The sequence below is a fragment of the Misgurnus anguillicaudatus genome, chromosome 10 (genome assembly GCF_027580225.2).
Source record: "Misgurnus anguillicaudatus chromosome 10, ASM2758022v2, whole genome shotgun sequence".
Classification (NCBI taxonomy): Eukaryota; Metazoa; Chordata; class Actinopteri; order Cypriniformes; family Cobitidae; genus Misgurnus; species Misgurnus anguillicaudatus.
The window spans coordinates 22575624-22597941 of record NC_073346.2 but is presented as its reverse complement, the minus strand read 5'-3'; the positions used below and the strand labels follow the sequence as shown (position 1 = coordinate 22597941).

At 36.8% G+C, this 22318-nt stretch overlaps 3 protein-coding genes across 6 annotated transcripts; 2 read left to right on the top strand and 1 right to left on the bottom strand.

Moving 5' to 3' along the window:
- Positions 1-391: 391 nt before the first annotated feature.
- Positions 392-9662, top strand: LOC129448042 (uncharacterized). Its single transcript, XM_073872727.1, has 3 exons — positions 392-1775; positions 6127-7987; positions 8879-9662. The coding sequence occupies exons 1-2, from the start codon at positions 401-403 to the stop codon at positions 7296-7298; spliced, it is 2547 nt and encodes an 848-aa protein (XP_073728828.1). The 5' UTR covers positions 392-400; the 3' UTR covers positions 7299-7987; positions 8879-9662.
- Positions 9663-10806: 1144 nt separating this feature from the next.
- On the top strand, positions 10807-17964 carry LOC129448037 (uncharacterized). Of its 4 annotated transcripts, none has more exons than XM_073872125.1 (6): positions 10807-11267; positions 13281-13351; positions 13506-13534; positions 13966-14017; positions 14471-15653; positions 16167-17964. In XM_073872125.1, exons 5-6 carry the CDS (start codon positions 14479-14481, stop codon positions 17344-17346), a joined length of 2355 nt encoding a protein of 784 aa, XP_073728226.1. In that variant the 5' UTR covers positions 10807-11267; positions 13281-13351; positions 13506-13534; positions 13966-14017; positions 14471-14478; the 3' UTR covers positions 17347-17964. The 4 variants fall into 4 exon arrangements, with proteins under 4 accessions (XP_073728226.1, XP_073728225.1, XP_055066042.2 ...); XM_073872124.1 differs by having other exon boundaries at positions 13199-13351; XM_055210067.2 differs by lacking the exon at positions 13506-13534.
- Positions 17965-18339: 375 nt separating this feature from the next.
- irgq1 (immunity-related GTPase family, q1) lies at positions 18340-21772 on the bottom strand. The gene is made up of 3 exons (XM_055210074.2): positions 21674-21772; positions 20412-21146; positions 18340-20331 (listed from the first exon to the last, which is right to left on the bottom strand). The coding sequence occupies exons 1-3, from the start codon at positions 21679-21681 to the stop codon at positions 19647-19649; spliced, it is 1428 nt and encodes a 475-aa protein (XP_055066049.2). The 5' UTR covers positions 21682-21772; the 3' UTR covers positions 18340-19646.
- Between the last annotated feature and the right edge of the window lie 546 nt (positions 21773-22318).

Below are 22318 nucleotides of genomic sequence, written 5' to 3'. Positions count from 1 at the left end.
TTATAAAGCTATGGAAAGAGAAAAACCCAAACAAGCCAATTGTTCTGCACGGGTCATACAATCAAACTTTGGTAATGCGAAGGAAAAGAACAGACAACGAGATGGAAAAAATTATAAAAAAGAAAAGGAAGAAGAGAGAGTGATAAAACATGACAAACCTATAGATGAATCAGAAGAAGCAGACACATATGATGTTACCATATTGCAGAAAGAAAAATGCATGCATAAGCAAAATAACCAAACTGAATCCGGAAATCTGTGTGGAGTGACCACAGTAGCTCACACAGCTCAAAAACATGAGAAAAATATTAATACAAACAAACAAAGAGAACAAAGCATAAATATTTCACATCAGATGAGAAATGAAGAGACTTTGGGTATGTGTAAACCAAAGAGTAACATGCTGATAGAACCTGTAAAAGCAAAAGACACTGAATGTTTGAAGAAGGACATTTTAAAAACGCAACATGATGCTAGATTGGAAAATATGAAATCGAGTGAGCCTAACCCCACTGAGGCCCGACAATTTAATGATACATTGAAGACTATGGAGGACAAGGAGAATATGGAGACAGACCAGCCAAGCAATTCTGAGAAGAAAAATATCAACACAAAGCCTGAAGAACATGAATATGAGGATGTGTATGAAGATCCTGATCTCCTCACTAACTATAGTTCAACTGGATACGTTCATAAAACAGAACCAATTTTGAGGGAGCAATTCAAACGTCTAGACAATGTCACACTTCATATTGCTGTCACAGGATCAACTGGAGCAGGAAAATCCAGCTTTATCAATGCAATAAGAGGTCTTAAATCTGACGACAAAAACGCAGCTCCAACGGGTGTGACCGAAACCACAATGATACCTACTAAGTATGCACATCCAACAATGCCAAATGTAACATTCTGGGACCTGCCAGGAACCGGAAGTCCCAAATTCAAAGCCAAGAAATATCTAAAAGAGGTTAGATTGGAAACGTACGACTTCTTTATCATTATCTCCTCTGAGAGATTTAAAGAAAACGACATCATGCTGGCTAAAGCAATTAAGGAGAGGAAGAAGATTTTTTACTTCCTTCGCTCAAAAATCGACAATGACATCCAAGCGGAATCGCAAAGAAAAGACTTTGATGAGCAAAAGTTGCTTTCACTAATTCGCCAGGACTGCCAGAGAAACCTTAGTGACATAGGTGACCCATATGTTTTTCTTATCTCCTCCTTCGATTTACACAAGTATGACTTTCAGGCCCTGACAGATACATTAGTGAATCAGTTAACTGATCATAAGAGAGATGCTCTGGTTTTGTCCCTGCCAGTTTACTCTTCCAAGATTCTGGAGGAGAAAATTAACACATTTATGAAGCAGACTCGGTCAGCAGCTGTTGCTTCTGGTTCCATTGCAGTAGCCCCAGTGCCCGGCCTTTCATTAGCATGTGATGCTGCCATTTTGCTGGGTTTCTTCACCAAGTGCTACTACGCATTTGGTCTGGATGATGATTCAGTAAAAAAGCTGTCAGAGAGGGTTAACAATCCATGTCTGAAATTTATTAGAATGTCCCCACTGGTGCACGCCATTAGAAAAAAAAAACTAAGCAGCGATGTGCTATCAACATTAACCAGTAAGGAAGCAGCCATCAAATTTGCATGGAGCATGGTGCCTGGTGTAGGCAGTAAAAAAGCAGTTGAAATGTCTTATTCTACAACATTAGGTCTTCTACAAGCAGGACTTCAAGAACTAGCTGACAAAGCCAGACAAATGTTGAAAGCTGCATGTGTGGCTGATGTCTATTGACATAAACAACACCCAAAATAGTTTAAAACATCCCATATTGGTAACAGTTGCCATAAAATTTTAACTGTAATTTAGTTGATTTGAAGTTAACCCTCTTTTTGGCTCTTTTGTAGTTATAATATATATACATGTATATATACATGTATGTATGTATGTATATGTATATATGAAGAGTTTGGTTCCAAAACGCAATAAATCCATTTTGACAAATTTTGGTAAAAACGTATTTTCTATACCAAGAAAGTGACAAGATGAAAACAACTATTTTCTGTTACAAACTTTCACACAGCATCTTTAGGTTATAAAAACATAAAAAAATCAAATCCATAAGTTGATTTTCAAAGATTTATTATAAAAACTGATAATTTTTTCCACAAAATGCAATAAATCCATGACAAGTTTTTATTCAAAATGCTATAAATCTATTGAATCAATAGCCTATATAAATGTGCATTCATCTTTGCCATGTTATATTCATTTAGTTGACTGGTTGTACACACTAATTAAAAATATAAACATTAATGTCATTAATCAAAACACTTACTTTGTCATATTAAGATCACTGTCATTGCGGTTACTTGACGTCCTCGCTTAACGTCTTTCACAGAGATCAGCTGTAAAATGTTTTGGTCCTGCTCGATTTTCGTTGACTTTGAGTAAAATTATGGAAAGTTTTTCATAAGATCCTCTGGGGTCAATGTGTTAGCATGAGAAGCTTGCTGTCGGGAGAACAAGCACCCGTCTCCCGAGTGCCTCTCAGGGAAAATATTAGATGCTGATGGCTTACGTTTCTTTCCCATCACAGAAAACCATCACAGGTTTAGCGATGCAATTAAAGTATTATTTTGTTTTGTTTGTTGATCACGAAGTACAAAGTAGATGAGGAAAACTAGGACTCCGTGGACTCAGCGCGTCCGCCATTGTTTGTTTACATTGCGTGACTGGTGGGCTGTAATATCAGAAATGGATTTATTGCGTTCTGTAAAAAAGGAGCAGTGGCGTTTATCGCATTTTGGGAAAAAAGATGACAGAATAACACGGCGGATATTGGATTTTGCGTAAAATTAAGAATGTATATGTATGTATATGTATATGTATATATATATGTGTGTGTGTGTGTGTGTGTGTGTGTGTGTGTGTGTGTGTGTGTGTGTGTGTGTGTGTGTGTGTGTGTGTGTCTATATATATGTATATATATATGCCTAAATTTGCTTAATAATGAATTAGCATAATGCAAAACGCCTATAGATGCTCATACTGTTGGAATCAACTACATTTAATTGTTTTACTTCTATTAGAATGCTTCATGTTTTTTAAACGTTGACTATCAATGTACCCTTTTAAGCATGAACAACTCCTACTTAATGCATTATCAAGTGCTAACTGTAAAAATAACCTAAATTCTAATAAATGTTTAACACGTTTTTTTTTTAGTACAAATGTATTTAGTTAGAAGCTGAAAACAGTCTGTTACAATAGCTACATTTTCACTGCTGTTCTTCAAATCTGATACAAATGCATATTGTTGTTGACACAATGATTGCATGAACTTTTTTACTGATGCCTTGTTGAGAGAAACAAAATATATACATAAAAATGTTGTTAGATAAACATGACATTGTGTTTTCTTTCCTAATAAAACACTAAAATCAAGAAAAATGGTACATTTAGAGTCATGATTATGTTTTGTCTATAAGAAATACTTTGTTTTTTAATTGTTCACTGGGTTGGAATGCTCTGTTTTCTACAGTTCTTGTTACACTCTCATTATTATTACATTTATACATCTGAAAGACGCTTTAATCTAAAGCGCATTTATTATAGTATGTGTGTTCCCTGCCCCTAATCCATACTTTCAAAAAAAAAGTACAAAAGTTCAAAAGCTCTACTAACTGATCTATAGGAGCTACATGTTTCCTTGATGCTGTTACTTTTAATAATATTTAGAAAATCCATGATACAAAACAGTAATTGTGTATTTGCTTCTCTTTACCGCTAAGTGGCGCTATAACCACATATTAAATTTACCATCCTACCATGGCTGTTTCGTTTTCGTTTCTGCATTAATGGGTATCTGGCAGGCAGTAAACGTCACTTGTCATCGTGTTAAATCCTGGAAACCTTTTTAATGTTGTTCAGGCCTGCGGAGAACAAGAAGTTAGAAATACTTTCAGGATTGCTGTACAAGTACAATCGACTGCATGGTTTAAAAAGTTGAAGGTAAATTTTAAACTTTAAAACCTACGACTAGCCAATATATCACAATATACACTAATCTTTTTCGTATCGTATTTATGTATCGTATTCAGAAAGGATACTCAAAAAAATAATGAAACTGTATTTTTAAAAAAAACTTTATATGCTTACTTTTTTACTAAAATTTAATTTGAAGTCATATGTAGTACTGAAGCGAAATGAAAATCAGGCGGAAGCAGGTAGGGGCATGGCGGAGCCAGGCTAGTTCTTTTACCCAATGACGAAGTATGTAGATTTTTAAAAATGTGTTGTCCTGTCTAATGAAAGTGCAAAGAATAGAAAATAGTTGACTGAGTTTGTTATGGCAAAAAGTTTTCTGTAAAGGTGAAATCTGTATTTTTTTTCTAAAACAAATAATTAAAGAATTATCTGTTCAACATTTGAAAATCAGATATGCAATATTGAAAGTGGCAAAGGTAAACATACAATGACAATACACCAATGCCAAGTTCCCTGGAAAGAGGTTTGGTTAGTTTCTGTGGGTTTAAATGAGCAGTCCGATAGTGGCAATGTTTTCCACTCAGGCTTTGCCATGCTGCTGGGGGGAAAGGAGTCAGGTTTCATTCAACAGCCTTGAACACAAAGTGCTGTGAAATGCTGATCTTCTGGAGCACCGAGAGGATCCAAGCAATCTGGCACACGCAGAGGCTGTCCTGGAGCTGGTGCAGAAGGTCCTTAACAATCTGAAACATGCAGGTGAAGGTCCCTTGAAGATTTGCTCTTCTGAGCTTCACCTTGTTGCAGATGTGGGTCATTGCCTTTCTGGACGAGAAGTTTGGAACATGGTGTGATCCGCTTAGTCTCTGGACACACAGGCCAGAAACTCTGAACTTGGTTTGTTCTATTCCAATCTCTAGCACGCAGGCTGGAGACTCAGAACGATGATCTGGGGGTGTTGCTGTGACAGTCTTTGGGGGAGACTCAGAACTTGGGTGCTCTGTTTCAGTCTCTTATGTCAGGGATCGAATCTCATAAAAAAGAATGTCTAAAAAAGGGTACCTTTATCAATTTCAGATTGGGAAGAGTTTGCATATTTGCGCTTTACTGTTGCAGGACTGTGATTGGCTGTTGATGTCAGAAGGAGCCCACAGAGTGTGGCCCACCTTTCTTTACTGTGAGGAACTAATTTGCATAGCATAAAGTACAGAGTTTAACTTTGTCTTTAGAATTTCATCTATGCATTTTTTACTTACCAAACCACTTCCAAAATACCCATGGTATTGTCCTGAATGTAAAAAGGATAAACATGACACCAAAATGTTACTATATTTTGCAGGCATTCATTCATGTAATAACTGTGATTATAATTAAGAATGCTTGTGTATCTAAGTGAGTATGGAGTCAATAGGTGATGGTTTTGTGTTCACTTTGTGGGTGAAAGAATTTAAAGATTTGTCCTTTGGCTAGCCAATACTTCTGCATAGACATGCTGTTTTCTTAAGAAATGTTTATGATCACCCTGGCCACGGATGAGAGTGAAGTGGGTTTGGATGGAAGATAAGGAAAAAGGCTGTGGACAAACCAAAACGTCCTCTTCTTCTCTGTTTTGGTACTAAGGTCAGCCATAAAAGATATGGCAGTTGTCTTAACAGCCTTATCTGATCGAAATGGCATGTGATTGTGTTAACCCACCAAAATCCTGTCCTGTAGCGGTTGGGGAGGGGCCCAGAATGCTTTGTTATAAGCTATATTGACATATATGATATAATACTAGTTATATATTAAAACACAACATATGGTTCTGGACACAACTAAAAGCAGATCAGTTTCGTCATTTTAATGAGTCACTGAGCAGAGTTTGCAGCAGAGTTGAATATATTTAGTGATTTATGTACTATTTCTACAAAAGGCTTTTATTGACCAACACTCCATATAAGTGTATTTAAAAAATAATAATTATATGAAAATGTGATTTATTTATTTTTGTGATAAATGTTTGTAGGGCAGTTTAACTATACCCCCAATATTTAAATATATATCATCAACATATATCATCAATTGCTATACTATACCACATTTTATCATTTAAAACATGCAATGATTTACACCGTCTAAGCTTTTGTTTGTCTTTACAGTGAAGAATATAATGGCCGATTTTTCTGGTTCCATGGATCTCCCTAAAGCTTTGCAGACCATAGGAGAACAAGACCCAAGTGCAGCTGCTACAAAGGCTAAAGAACAACTTGATGCTCTTGACAATTTGGTTTTAAACATTGCCGTGACTGGAGAAACAGGAACGGGCAAGTCTGCTTTCATTAATGCTTTTCGAGGTCTGGGTGATGATGATGATATGTCTGCACCTACTGGAATCACTGAAACTACAAATGATGTTACCATGTACACCCATCCCACGAAGCCAAATGTGAAACTCTATGACTTGCCGGGGATTGGTGTGCCAAACCTCAAGGCAGACCAATATCTCAATGAAGTCAAATTTGAGATTTATGACTTATTTATTATCATTTCGTCCACAAGGTTTAAGGAAAATGATGTCTTTTTGGCCAAGGAGATTAAAAAAAAGCAGAAGCACTTTTATTTTGTCCGAAGCAAGATTGACAATGACATTTACTCTGCGTCACACAGCAGGAACTTCAATGAGGATCAGGTGCTTTGCACAATCAGAGAAAACTGCTGCAAAAACTTAAAGGATGTTGGAAACTCACGGGTGTTCTTAATATCTTCTTATGACCTGGAAAAATATGACTTCCAAAAGCTAGTAGATACCATAGAGTCAGAGCTTTCAGAACATAAGAGATTTGCTCTTGTTCAGTGTGTGCCGGTGTGTTCACTCGCTATGCTAGAGAAGAAGAAAAAAATGATGGAGAAGTATGTTATGGTTGCAGCATTGGCCTCGGGCCTGGGAGGCCTTATCCATCCTTCACTGTATATGACTTTTGGCAATAAAGGACTTGCAGCTTTCCTCAGCAGTTGCCATTACGCATTTGGGTTGGATGAGGAATCACTCATGAAGCTTTCAGAGAAAGTAAACAAACCTGTCTCTCTGTTAAAATCAAAAATAAAGTCTCCCTTTGTTTTAGCACTGAAAGACAGATTGAGTGTTACGCCTCATCTTTCAATGACAAATCCAGTTACTAGCTTAGATGACTTGCTTGATCCTAGATTTATTTTAAAAAGGAGTCAAAATGCTTATATGGCATTTAACAAAACATATGCTGTCCTAAATGATGCTCTAAATGAAATGATAGAAGATATGACGGAAGTTCTCAGAGTGGCAGGTTTGGAATAGTTAAAGCAAACTGGTTCGACAAACAGATGGACTACATGTCAGAAAGTACTAATAAAAAAATATTCTACTCCAGGTCACAACAAACACTGAATAAAATGTAAAAAATGGTTTTAAACAGAAAGTTATAGTGTTATACACTATTCATATACTAATATAATGTTAGTATTGTGCTTCATATCTTACCTGTTTGTTACATGTAATGTAATAAATAATGTATATTAATAAAATGTGATAATATCTGCATCTCTGTACTGTTTAAAGGTATTTGGGAATTAATTTATGTTGCTGGTTTGTGCAAGAATTTTCTAATTTTATAGTTCAATTATTTAATGGTAAAGTTGTAAAATTGTCCCTGTAATTTTTGAAAGAAGTGGCTTTTAGCTGCTTTTGCATCTGAACCCTTCAAATTGTCATTGTGATTGCTATGATACATTTGCCATGCAACTGAATGTTTACAATAAACTGACGTTCATTAGACTGTTAACCTCGTTTTGTTTAAACCACCAATGGCTTTCTTTGGTCTTTAGTACCAAAACACAGAAGTATTGTTTTGGGTTTTCCGGGAGTGGATTGTGACAGCCTTTCCAGGCTTTAAAATCTGTTGAATCATTTCATGAGGGCATTATTCTGAGAGCAATAGAGAAACATGATGGAGTTGCTGAAAGTCATTGAATCAAATCTTATTAAAGGTAGGGTAACACATTTTGAAAAATGCTAACGGTAGCCGCCTAGCAATGAAATCCCGATCCCACCCTCAAGTCAAACCGCCATCCAAAGTCACGCCTCTTCCAAAACACATGAACACGCACAGATCAGACGGTCACATCTCATGTCTCATTCAGCAGTGAGACAGCTTTGCAGTACAAAGTGAATAACACTGCCAAAATAACCAAACAACTGGTTTACATCAGAATTAGTTAAAGCACACGTTCGGTTGTGTAGACGTAGTAACTATATCGTTACGCTAATCCGTAAACGAACACAGATTTCATAAGCGGCACAATGTTTCATCGGGGTAGAATATCTGAATCCATCTCAATACAAACATATCGCGTACCTACCTTACCAAAATAAACAGTGCAACGACTCTTTCAGACCCTTTGCGTCCTGCAGCTGTTTGCATCTCGTGGTAAAGCAGTAAAGTTACCGATGTTCATTTGGGTTTTTGCTCTTGCTGATCCAGGCAGTTTTTGCTGTTGTTGTTATAAAAAATGCCTTTAGTTTTGTGCCTCCTGTGTAGGTTGTCAATTTAGCAGAAAAGTTTGCTGTTCTCACTTTTTACAGGCAGGAGGTGAGCGCACGTGAGCGCGCCGATGACGTATGGTGTCTGCGTGGACTCGTTGCGCGGTGGGCATTCAAATTATGCTTACGTATGAGGGACAAAAATGGAAACGTCCGTTCGGACCGAAATCTATGATTTGTTGAACATTTTTTGGTCCTACGCCTTTCACAGATGACATAAATTTCTACAAATACATTTAAACAACTTAACACAGTGATTGCTATCAGGATGTAAGGAGACTTTTAACCAGCATAACAAAAAATGTTTCAGGATCAAATCTGTTACCCTACCTTTAAAGCTATGGAAAAGAGTCAGATTGGAATTCTTCATATTTGATCCAGCCATGGGATGATGGGGGCAGAATAGCTCATTAGGTAGCACTGTTGCCTCACACAAAGAAGGTCTCCGGCCAGGATGAGCCAGGAGGTCTTTCGGTATGGGGCCTGCCGCTTCCCCCAGGTACTCTGGTTTCCAATTAGATGCAAGTGTATGAGAAAATTAACTGGTTCTCACCATGAATATAGCCAGATGCTGCAACCTAGCATTTCATAGAGTGTACTTTTCAGTGGGTTGAAAACCTCTGCATAAACAAACAACTGTGTTTTTAACCTATACTGGGTAAATATTGGACAGACCAACACATGTTGGGTAAAAATGACCCAATTTTAACCCAGTGCTGTGTTCTGTCCAATAATTTACCCAGTGTAGGAGCCATCTGGTCTTATGTTTTATTGTTTGTTTTTAATTGGGACAATAGATGTCGCTCTAACCTAACCGGGATCACGTAATAGGAACGCTCATGTGGTTACCAGGTGTTGCTTGACGGAAGGGGAGCACAAATAGCTTTTGACCGCTTTTGATGTATTACTGAAAGTGTGTTACATTGGGTAACCTCGTCACCTATTGTATGTTTGGACATTATTAAACGGATGTATGTGTACTTTTATGGATTATTGCAACAATATAATGAGAATAAACAGTGAACTTCTCTTCGTATGTATGGACAACAAATGCGCGTCCACAAAGTGCCCAGTCTAGCAATCCCCACGGGGCTGTAAGTAAATATTTAGCCCCCTACACCCAGCATGGGTTAAAAACAACCCAGCCATTTTTAGAGTGTTCCAGAAGACTATGTACAGTATTTGTGTCTCTTGTTCACACAGAGGGTTTTCCATGTATCTGACTAGGTCCTCTTTCCGGCAACGATCCCAGAAGACATACGGGACGTGTTTGTGTTCCCACAGACGCTTGTCTAGCAATTTTACGGGTATTTTCTGGGACCAAAGGTCAGTGTGAATGGGGTTTAACTCAAGATTATTAGTTTTTTACAAAAACTGCAACGAAACGTTAAATTCTTTATTTATTCAATTGCTTTGAATACAGTTTTGCAGATTCCCCACACTACTTTATTACCTCACTCTTGGCTGGTACAGTACCAAAGACAGGGAAGTACTCTGGATTTAGGCCCAATTCTAAACCAAATCCCTCCCTCCAACAGCACTCAAAAAATGCATTCATTATCTCTGATTACATATGTTAATGCAAATTCGTAAATTATGAATGCAAAACAGTGTAAACTGTTTTTGGTTGCAGTTAATTTTATTAATTTACATTTACATTTCAATTTGCTGTTAAAGATTAAAATTGTGTGAATGTATAAAACTGGTGACTGTTTTGGGTGTCCCTGTAGTCTGCTTACCCTCACCTGATGCCTTGCTCTCTCTTAGCCACCTTTTGAATGAAATAAGTTTATATATTCATCTGGATAAAAAAATAAGGTTAAAGAGTATAAATCCTTGCAAACAGAACAGCCTAACACATTTTAACAAGCTATTCTAGGTGTGAACCGTTCGAATTCATGCGGTACCACACTGAACCGTCAGGCGGATGACGGCAAGGTATCGCGGGAGTTATTCGAAAAATCAGTCAGCCGAAGAGGTCTCGTGGTGTTTTGACGCCATCCGCTTGATGCCTGCAGCCGGAAGTCGCATTTCAAGACTGTCTTATTTCAGAATATTAACAATTATAAAGGTGACTATTATTCTTAGTTAATCGTAAATTGTTGTATTGCTTATGACTTGCGAATGTAATGCTCATTTAACTTAAATAAACCAGGCTTGATGACGTATGCAGCCAGCATATGCGACCTTCGCAGACTGCAGTCTTCAGTTTGAGAAGCCTTCTTGTTCTTGTGTCTCCAGCGGAAGTGACCGTGATTTGTTAGTTCACAAACTCCATCTCCCACAGGCCACAGCTCCTGAAAGCTTTCAAACTACAATAAAATATTTGCATACCCGCATACAGTTTATGCATACTATTTATGGAAGTAGACCATGTCTGGAATTAAATTTTATCACGTCGTTGCTGCCGTAATTATTTATGGCGCTTTAAACACGCACTTTTATTACTATGTCAACTAAACGCGCATTCTGTCGGTTTCGGTTTCATTTTTCCGGAAGAATATTGAATCCACAAGTTACTTAACTAGCAAAATGTAGGAACTGCCTGCCGCTTTCCTCCAATGAAACAGACGCAATCCTGAAAACCATAGATTTCTACTCTTGTCCAAAGTCAGTAAAACCAAGGAAGTCGCAGAGAAAACTGAGGAAGTCGCAGCAGAGATCAAGAAGGCTTTGCATCTGGATTCCTTTACAAGCGCAATTACTGTATTATTTATAAAGCTCAAGGTAAGTTCAAAATTTAAAAACTATGACTATCGTATGAAATAGCATTTTATCAAAAACTCATTCACACGTGCTCACTTACACACCTGCTTATGTTTACTTTGTACCAATTTTGTATATTAATGCCATGTTATTGTTTATGTTTCATGTTAATTTTTGTATGTCAGACTACTGCTAACGTTACATAAGTCTGTTTGTGTTTGATCTATTCCACCCAGGCTTTAGATCATTCTGATGATCATATATGTGCATGGAAAAATACTGTAATAAATCAAAATATTAAGAACATTTAAAGTATATTCCACATTCCTCTATTTAATTTGATCTTTTACAAAATGTCCTAATGACAAAGTATAAAATTCTTTGCATTCTAGTGTAGGGCTGTGCAATTAATCGTTTTTCGATTTCAATTTCGATTTTTGCACATTTCGATTGCAAAAACAAGATAATCGAGGGAGATCGATTAGTGTGCCGCATTTCTGTTATTTCGTTTTGAGTCATTAATACGACGCGTCATAAGCAGCTGCGCCTCGCACACAAAGTAGAAATCCTCATGTATTTGTTCAGTTTTATGCTTTTCAAGCGAGCGGAAACTATCCCTCACGTTTAAAATATCAGCTGGATCGTGGCGCCGCTTTCCGTGCAGAGAGCTGCGCGCTCAGTCATCTGTTTAAAGTCAGGTCACTATAATCCTGTTTATGTTTGTAAAGTTATATGCATTTCAAGCGATCGTGTTTAAAATGTGAATCACGTTCTGCTGGCACTTAAACTACTGCTTTGACACGTGTAGCCTTCTGCAGCAACACTAAACAATGCATTGAATGTATGCAGGGCTTGACATTAACAACACCCGCCAAATGCGGGTATATTTCGGCTGCGACCGTTTGTGGAGACGCGCGCGCGTTCAGCGGAGCGTTGCGGACCAAAGCGCCACCTCCCAGAGAGCGCGCGAGAGGTGATGGATTTGCGAATGCACAAGAGGACGCAGTCTGAGCGCATACACACTTCGGGAAAGATATAACAATTGCATGGAAGTGATTGGAGAGATATATATTGCGTGCACATTCTCAGGGCAAGAGCGGAGAGAAATTCAGCGCATTCCTGAATGAACACGAAATCAAATGAAACCCGCCAGCTGAGAGGTTCGCGCATCATTTTAATGTAAGCTACTTTGGGCAACAATAATGCCCTCTCGACAGTTGCCATTAAAAGTCTTAAATCACTTTTAACAGAAAACATGATCAAGCATATAAAATACAATCTGCATAAACAAGTTGAAAGTAAAATTCATGTACATTTCTTGACTGCTGTTGTTAATAAATATTTAAAGTGGTTGTCGAGGGGCTTTGTGTATATCTTTTCAGTTAATCTTCTACACCCCTGCTCCAATTTTAATATATTCATTCAATGTAAATCTATTTATGCCTTACTAGACTGTTTTTATGCACCTAAATATATGATATGATGTATACTGATATACCTGGTATACCAGCTAATGTTGTCCTAATTTGGGTGGTCAGACTGCATTTGAAATTCAATCTGCATCTAATTTAGCTAAACCAAGTAAATTTGCTCAAATTAAAGTCATTTTAGGATGCCAAAGTCAAGTTTAATCATATAAAATTTATTTTACCAGCAACAAAATTGTGGCCTGTGAAAATGCTGAGTGGCTAGTAACTTTGGAAAACAACTAGCCACTTTGGCTGGTGAGCAAAAACGTTAATGTCAAGCCCATGTTTAAATGCATGTTTTTACAGTCATTTAAGTAATCGTGTTAAATAATCGAGATTAAGATTTTTATCAAAACAATCGGGATTATGATTTTTCCCATAATCGAGCAGCCCTATTCTAGTGTAAATACATTTTTATCTGGAAGAACCATCTTCCAGATAAAAAATGTATGTGCCTGTTAAATCCTTAAATCACTTATCTAGCGGGATTTAGCTGCCTGCTATCTGCCAGTGAAACAACACACACCCTGATAAATCTTGGAAACCATTTTACATTTGTCCAAAGTCACAGAGATCAAGAAGGCTTTGTATCTGGATTACTGTAGTGCAGTCGACTGTGATTCAAAAAAGCTCAAGGTAAATTTTAAACTTTAAGAACTTTGTCTAGATAATATATCAGTATAGCATTTTGTCAAAAACTTGTTTCACATGTGGGCTAAGCAAACCTTCGTGTTCTTTATATTTAAATTTGCTGTTACAACTTTGTATGTTCATTTTTTTAATGTTTCAGATGGATTTCTCTTTTTTCAGATAGCTTTAGTGAGTCTTTATTTTACATTATGACATTATCTGAATCATTTTAATACTTGTTTGTTAAATGTGAAAACAAACATAAATTAAAATATTAAATACGATTATCGAATATTGAATTTACACATTTCTTTATGACACCAACGTGTACAGTCATGTTTAAGTCAGGTAGTTAAAAAGTATACGATCAAGTAAGTGATAAGTCTGTTTGTGTTTTAAAGATCTACTCCACCCAGGCTTTAGATCATTCTGCTTACCAAATTGCATGTATTATTCATGTATATTTCTCTATTTAATTTGATCTCATATAAAATTTGACAAAGTATAAAGGATTGTTTTAAAAAATTGTGTCCCCTTCTGCTTTATGCAGCTGCTGTATATTGACACTAATTGCACATGTTGTTTGTTTTATGAATTGTGGTTCTGTTTTCTCCTGACAGGGCAGAAGAGAACACAGGAAAACAAGAAGTTAAAAGGTTTTCACAAAAAAAGGTCAGCATAAATGATTATATTACAGCTTAGGCGTTTACCAATACATATACTGTCCTAAATTAAGCTTTAAACGAAATGATATGACAGAAGTTATGACAGAAGTTCTCAGAGTCGCAGATTTGCATTAAATTTGCATTAAATCTGTATTTGAAAGTGGATGACAATTCTGTCCAATAATGTGATAGATTGTTAAGTTTCAAAGTTGCTAGAAATGGCGTCTATGTTTGAAATGCTTCAATATCTTTTACTATAGACACTTGACTGTGTTTGCCAAAAACTAAACCATAGTATTGCAGACATTTTCAAGTAGAGCCGAATTTGCTGCCTACCAGCTGCAGTATTAATCGAAGCAGCAAATTCATGATAGCTGCTATTACTGATTTTACTGTTTTATTTGTAAAAATAGAGATTTCAGTACATGAAAATGTTAAAGTACTTCTGTAACTTTTGCAGCTTAAAACATGGAAACTCAAGACTCTGATGTTACCGAGGCAGTAAAAGCATCGGGAGAGTCAACACTGGAAAAAGCTAAAGCAAAAGCTTTGGAAGAATTCGACCAGATGTTTAATGTTTCACTAAACATTGCCATAACAGGAAATACAGGATCTGGCAAATCTTCCTTTGTAAATGCACTTAGAGGTCTATGCGATGATGATGAGGGTTCAGCCCCTACTGGAGTTACAGAAACTACAATGGAGGCCACCATGTATGAGCAACCTGGAATGCCAAATGTGAAAATCTGGGATCTGCCTGGAATAGGAAGCCCAAACTTTAAAGCAAATAAATATCTTATAGATGTCAAATTTGACACTTATGATTTCTTCATTATCCTCAGCTCAGAGAGGTTCCATCAGAACGACATCATGCTAGCCAAAGAAATAAAGAAGAAGAAGAAAAACTTCTACTTTGTTCGTTCCAAGATTGACAATGACATCTCTGCAGAGCAAATAAAGAAAGGATTCGATGAGCACAAGGTTCTTTCCAAAATAAGGGAAGACTGTAAGAACAATCTTAAAGAAATAGGAAACCCCAACGTTTTCTTGATATCATCTTTTGAATTGGAGAAATATGATTTTGAAAAGCTCAGAAACACACTAGAAAAAGAGCTACCGAAACATAAGAGATCTGCTCTCCTACAAGCCTGGCCAGTATGCTCTGCTGAATCTCTTGAAGAGAAGATCAAGTTTTTTAAAGGGCTGATCTGGGCTGCATCTCTTGCCTCTGCAGGAATAGCAGTGGTCCCTGTGCCCGGCCTATCAGTGACATGTGATACAGCCATTGTGTTATCGTTCCTTGTGAGGTGCTACTACGCGTTTGGCTTGGACGATCGTTCACTCATCAGACTTTCAGAAAAAGTGAAAGTTTCACTGATAAATTATTTGGGCAAATCAAAGATTGTTGCTGCAATCCGAGAGAAAACACTGACCAGGATACAAGTCTCCTCGGCGTTAGCAGCGATGGCTACCACTGAATATGTACTGAGTCTTTTTCCAGGTGTGGGCAGTGTTGCAGCTGCAGGATTGTCTTTTGCTACCACAATGTATGTTTTGAGAGAGGGATTAAATGAACTGGCAAATACTGCTCGTGAAATCAGAAAAGTAGCTGGACTGGATGCAGTTTGCGATAACTTTTACAGGTAGTTGGCCTGAGCTTGTGTTTCTTTTCGCTGTAAGCATTTCTCTGTCTTGGGATAAATGGTATAGGGTGTTGTTTGTTCAATTGTTTACTGGCATTTGTGTGGAAGGAAAAAGAATGTCTCAGCTGGAGTTAGAAGAGACTACCAAAAATTATTGTGGGCTACTAGATTTAGACTTTTACTCCATTAGTGATTATCCTGTCTACCACATCTTTCTTATAATTTTACAATAATTTTACAATTGCTTTTTTTACCATTGTTGGTTTTCATTCATCTGTTCATTTTCTTGGCTGAAATCTGCAACTTTTTGACAATTCTACATAAAGTATTTGTTGTAACATAATAATTTGTCACACACTTTATGAAAATAAAAATGTGATTTTTTTTACTTCTATTGTCTTTTTGTGATTAATGTTTATGTATGCAGTTTACAAGAACCAATTACTATACCACATAATATAATTTGAACCATGCATTGATTTGTAACTTCAAAAGTTTTGTCTGTCTTTACAGTGAAAAATCAGACATAATGGCCGATTGTTCTGCCTACATGGATTTCTCTAAAGCGTTGCAGACAGTAGGAGAACAAGACCCAAGTGCAGCTGCTACAAAGGCTAAAGAACAACTTGATGCTTTTGAAAATGTGGTTCTGAACATTGCTGTGACTGGAGAAACAGGAACGGGCAAGTCTGCTTTCATTAATGCTTTTCGAGGTCTGGGTGATGATGAAGATATGTCTGCGCCTACTGGAATCACCGAAACCACAAATGATGTTACCATGTACACCCATCCCACAAAGCCAAATGTGAAACTCTATGACTTGCCGGGGATTGGTGTGCCAAACCTCAAGGCAGACCAATATCTGAAAAAAGTCAAATTTGAGGTTTATGACTTATTTATTATCATTTCGTCCACAAGGTTTAAGGAAAATGATGTCTTTTTGGCCAAGGAGATTAAAAAAAAGCAGAAGCACTTTTATTTTGTCCGAAGCAAGATTGACAATGACATTCACTCTGCGTCACACAGCAGGAACTTCAATGAGGATCATGTGCTTTGCACAATCAGAGAAAACTGCTGCAAAAACTTAAAGGATGTTGGAAACCCACAGGTGTTCTTAATAGCTTCTTATGACCTGGAAAAATATGACTTCCAAAAGCTGGTAGATACCATAGAGTCAGAGCTTTCAGAACATAAGCAATTTGCTCTTGTACAGTGTGTGCCGGTGTGTTCACTCGCCATGCTAGAGAAGAAGAAAAAAATGATGGAGAATATTGTTATTCTTGCATCTTTGGCCTCAGGCATTGGTGGGTATTTGTCTATGCCTTTACTGTCTGTGGTTGTTGACAAGGCAGTTCTTGCTGCCTTTTTTATGAGTTGCCGTTATGCATTTGGGATGAGTGACCAATCACTTGAGAAGCTTTCAGAAAAAGTGAACAAACCTGTCTCACTGTTGAAATCTCCAATAAAGTCTCCTTTTGGGTTGGCACTGGTAGACAGATTGAGTGTTATGCCTCATGTCTCTATGTCAAAACCAGTTACAAGCTTAGATGACTTGCTTGATGCAAAATTTATTGTGAAAAGGAGTCAAAATGCTGCTCTGGCATTTAACAATACATATAGTGGTCTAAATAAAGCTCTAAATGAAATGATGGAAGATATGACGGAAGTTCTCAAAGTGGCAGGTTTGGATTAATGAAAGCAAACTGGCAGAACAAAGGGATGCACCAAGTTATTTCCTTGGTCCGGGTCTAAGTTACTGAAAGTACTCTCCAAAATGTAATTTTTATTGTTTTACATTGCATATAAATAATGCGTATTGAAACAAATATGTGTAACACTGTACTGTTTAAGAGGATTTGGTAATGCTTATTTAAGTTGAACTGTAGTACTAATATTATACAGTAACTGTAAGTTGCATTGTTTACTTTTTCAAAATGCACAAAAAGGGTTCAGGCCGCTATGTTTCACATTAACGACTGGATTTTAAAATCTACTTGACTTTTTCTGTATTCTGTAAATGTGTGTGTTTGTTTATGGTGTATAATATCAACAAATGTATTTGGATTGTCAGTGTGATTGCTACGAGTAGTGCTACTCTACTTGTGGATTTTTACAGGAAATGTAATGCGGACTAGAGTTTTGTATGGGTATGTGAATAATTATAAAAAAAACATATTAGAGAAAAAAATTATATTTTGTTGTGTTGTATTAATGGTGAGTTACAGAACAGAATATTTCTGGAAAATGGCTCAACATATCATTGTAAACTTTAACATATTGTGCATTACTTATTAAATTATTGTGCAACACACTCCAGCACTTTGTTGACTAGTTTTTAAAAGGCTTTATTTCCCATTTACAATGTACAAAGCAGCAGAGGTTCTGTAAAAGGTCATTAACAAAGGCATGAAGGTGTGTGTCAGCAGTATAGTCACATTCTTATCACTGATTCATGATATGGAGAATGTATTTGTATATTGTTGCCTATGACAGCATGACGCATGTTAGTCACCAACTGCTAACTTGCACGTTCACATATGCAGTTCCACACTACCATACGACTGTTATTTACATACTAAATCTGATTCTTCTGTTAACAAAATTTATATTCACAAATAAATTATTTCTGGAAAAATGGTTTCTGGTTTCATCTCCTTTAAAAAAAGAAATGAACTCTTCAAAGGAAAAGGCTCTGAAAATCTGTACTTTATTTAATATTTTATTGCATATTTCCATTCTAGCATATTTTTTGTCTTTGTTATAATATTGTTACTGTTAAGTTTTTGATTGATGATTGTTGTCAATTCAATAAAAATGCAGTTCCACAAAATAACTTCGGTTCAATTTCTGGTGCTTTAAAATAACAGTAGATACCATTTTAAGAAAGAATGTGGAAAATATTTGTAGTCCAACCAGAAAAAAATTTACAAATTTATTACACACATTATTCACAGTTTGCTAATGTTTAGACCCTTTTACTGTTTGTACACAATGATGGCATGACAACGTATGCGCGCGCAGTTTGGCAACAGAAGTATGGCAAGAATCAGAAGTGAAGCAACACAGACAAGAGAAAGTTATTTTAAAAAGTTAATTTTATCAACTTTTTTAACACAGCAGCTACCAGATCCATGTACTATAGTCGAGTGGTGGAAAGACACTAGCAGATGGCCAAATATAAAGTGGCCAGATACATATAAACGTATATTAGTATATTATATTAGTGCAACCAAATGCAACAACCAGACATTTTGAGGCGGGAAACCATTTTGATAAACTTTCTGAGTTGCTAACACATTAAAACCATGGGGAACAACACCACTTTTGTTGCAAAATTTGCGTGCAGGCTATTTGATCACATGGGCTGTAAAAGGGTCTATAAGCATAGCTTTTGCAATGATTTAGCAAGGTTAGCAAAACTAGAACAAGAATTACAACTGCTAGTTGGATGCTCAAATCTTAAATATGGAAAATGCAACCAGTGACATTATACAGTATAATTAACTATCTAACTTTTTTGTTTAAAAATAGTACAATGTAAATATGAGATATGAGGTAATGTACCTGATCAGTGCTACTGTAACTCTGTCATAAATACTGTCCTCTACCTGTACCCTATTTCACTTTGTGATATCCTTATCACTAATATAGTTGTTATTTACATTTCACATAATTGCTTCATTGTGGAGCAACTCTGTCAATGTTGAACTTGTTTATCCATCTAAGGGAAAGGGTTTGTGCCTGCACAGACCAAAAGCTTTTGAACAGATCAACCACACACTTTTACCTCGGATTGAACATATAACAGAAAGGAAAGGTCTTGTGGAAAAATATGCAAACATTTCATCTTGTAGTAATAAAAATACAACGGTGGCAAAGAGTGATCAATTTTATAAAGTGCTCTAAGAATTATTCAAGGCAGTTCGTGTGGCAATCCTCTTCGGTCTAAAAAGAAATCGAATCCGCTTCATCACTTAAGGATGTTTCTTATTTTCATTGTCTCAGTACTTTTGCTACATAATGTGCAAAAGCAATATTTCTGGTCGTGTTGAGTTCCATGGTCAGTGCACTCTCCAAAACAGCAAAGTCCAATTTACTTTTGTCTAGGCTGTTGATGAGAAAAATTTGAAGTTCAGGTATTCTTGCCCTCTGAAGTTCTCTGATATATTTTGCCCGGAGTTCATCGAGTATTTCGGTGTTATCACAGCCAAAATCACCTTGAGCCTGTAGATAACAATCTACTTTGGTCTGGACCAAGAAGAAATGCCTCTTTAAGTCAATGATAGCATTGGCTAGTTGTATATGCCGTGCGCTCTCCAAGTCAGATACGATGATGATGCAGAAGTCATAACCGCGCAGAACTTGTTTCATCTCATACATAGAGTAATCCATGATTCCTTCTATGCCAGACATGCCCCAGAAGCGGACACCAGGGTATCCAGAACTCATGGCTGCACCATACACCTCCTTCTTCAGCCCAGTTAAGGCATTTACCAGAGAAGATGCTCCAGACCCCGCCTCACCCAAAACTGCCACATCAGTGCGAAAGTGATTCAGGGCCTCCAGTATAGCTTTGACTTTCACAGCTCCAAAACCTGTCTCTTTGTGCATATTGTGTAACTTTGTGATGTCCTCAGCTGGTATTTTTTCAGTCTTTCGGACCTCCTGTGTAGCATACCTGAAGTAGTAAAAAAATTGAGTCATAATTAGATTTTAGATTGAAGATAAACATGCATTAATACACCATTATATACTTACCTTGCTGTTAACCATCCTCCATGAAGAATCTTTTCTAGAAAATTCGAAAATAGCTCTGCCCTAACCTGAGGAAGCTCATTCCTAAAAGTATCTAGGAGCTTCGGCATCTCATAATTAAGCGGTTCATGGGCTGAAATTAAGAACACGGGATTGTCCACATTCTTCTCTTTCAGATATTTTTCACCGTCTTCTTTCATTTGATTCAATGCACTTTCTTCAGAGAAGCCACGTTTCCTTCTCTGGGACCGCATTTCATTATCAATTTTTGATCTGATTGCATAAAATGGCTTCTTTTGTTCAATAATGGCATCAATCAAGATCATGTTGTTTTCTCTGACTCGCTCAGACATCACCACCATGAACATGTCATATAAGTGAAGGTTCATTGTCTTTGTGTAACTCTTTGATGTAAATGTAGGAGTGCCCATGCCTGGAAGATCCCACATTCTGACATGTGGTAAGTTGGGAAGCAGATACAGAGTTGCTTGCATTGTGGTTTCTACAACTCCAGTTGGAGCCGCGCTATCATCATCAGGACGCACTCCTTGAAATGCATTGATGAGCGACGATTTTCCTGCTCCAGACTCTCCGGTCACAGCGATATCTATCTTATAGCGGTCATACACTTCCAAAAGATTGATAAGCTTTTTGGGAATTTCTCCAGGGCTTTCAGAGGCAAACGTATCCTTGATTTTGTCAATAAGATCTTCTGGAAGTTTTTCTGTCGAGTAAGGGCTAAAGGAAGCACACAGATATCCTGTCAATATTACATGCTGTAACATTTTAAATTAATAACAATCTTTGTTTTAATCACTGTGATTCGTTTCAGTTGCTTGTTGTTTAAAGCTTAAAGTTAAAAAAATTAAATGTGGTAAATACAGTAAATGCATCAATATTGTTGTGGTTGTAGTCCAGATCATGACGTCACCATAGTGTAGCGATCATAAGAGGGCAGATCTAAATCAAACAAATTTGATGGAAAATATCGATGTTTAAAGTCTAAATTCCATGTAAGTGTGCATCATTTAAGTTATATTTTAAAATATTTTAATGGTCATATGTTTTGATAAAATCTTTTGTAAATATAACAAGTGCACCCATGAGACGATCGCTAGAAAGCGGATACTGTCATTTGTGACATTTACAGGCTATAATTAAGTCTGTGTGCTCAGATAAGCGCTTCTGAATTCAGAAACTTCAGCGGTGTGTCGATAACACTTACAAATGTGTGCTATACGTTAAATATATACAATTTTACTCACCCATCCATTGTGATACCTTCTGATCCGTTTCAGTTGCAAATTCACGAAAGTGAAAGAAAGCGAGTTGCCAAAAAAAAAAAAACACTATTGACGCAGGCGCAGAAAAGGAGGAGGGGCGATAAATTACTTATTGGTTATTGTATTATAGACTCACATTGTTAAAAAGTGAATTAATAATACTTTTATATTATTTTATATTTTCCTATGTGATAAGTTTGTGGTGATTATTTTTGTTTCAAAGATGAGTAGTTTGCTGATGTTTCAAAAGACACAAATTCCCCAGTGTACAATTATACCACCCAAGTATAAAGGAGAAACAATTTATTAAAATGTATATGCAAATTTCTTAGGCACATTATATGCTTATACTACGTACAGAAAAGGCAAAAAATCAGATCTTTAATCTTTAACCTGTCAGTAGTAAAACAATATAGATTTCCATTTTTACCTTACCAAGTTTGGCTATGATTTTGTAACTCCGACTTTAGCACATCAGGGCTAAAGTAGGTTATTCTCAACAGGGCATGAAGTTGTATGACTTGAAATTCAGGTTTAAACTTAGCAACAGTATGTGTGTGGTGGTACTTACAGAGATTCACATTCTTTTCATTATATGAACGGTAGCCCATGTATCTAAACTGTTTC

What these genes read in the sequence shown, in the direction of transcription:
- LOC129448037 (XM_055210067.2), top strand. Translation starts at nt 14,479, where the DNA reads ATGGAAACTCAAGACTCTGATGTTACCGAGGCAGTAAAAGCATCGGGA. An exon ending in GTTTGCGATAACTTTTACAG is followed by an intron (nt 15,654 to 16,166) that starts GTAGTTGGCCTG and finishes CTGTCTTTACAG; the next exon opens with TGAAAAATCAGACATAATGG.
- LOC129448042 (XM_073872727.1), top strand. Translation starts at nt 401, where the DNA reads ATGCTGATAGAACCTGTAAAAGCAAAAGACACTGAATGTTTGAAGAAG. An exon ending in ACAAATGTTGAAAGCTGCAT is followed by an intron (nt 1,776 to 6,126) that starts GTGTGGCTGATG and finishes TTGTCTTTACAG; the next exon opens with TGAAGAATATAATGGCCGAT.
- irgq1 (XM_055210074.2), bottom strand. An exon ending in GGAGGATGGTTAACAGCAAG is followed by an intron (nt 20,332 to 20,411) that starts GTAAGTATATAA and finishes TTACTACTTCAG; the next exon opens with GTATGCTACACAGGAGGTCC.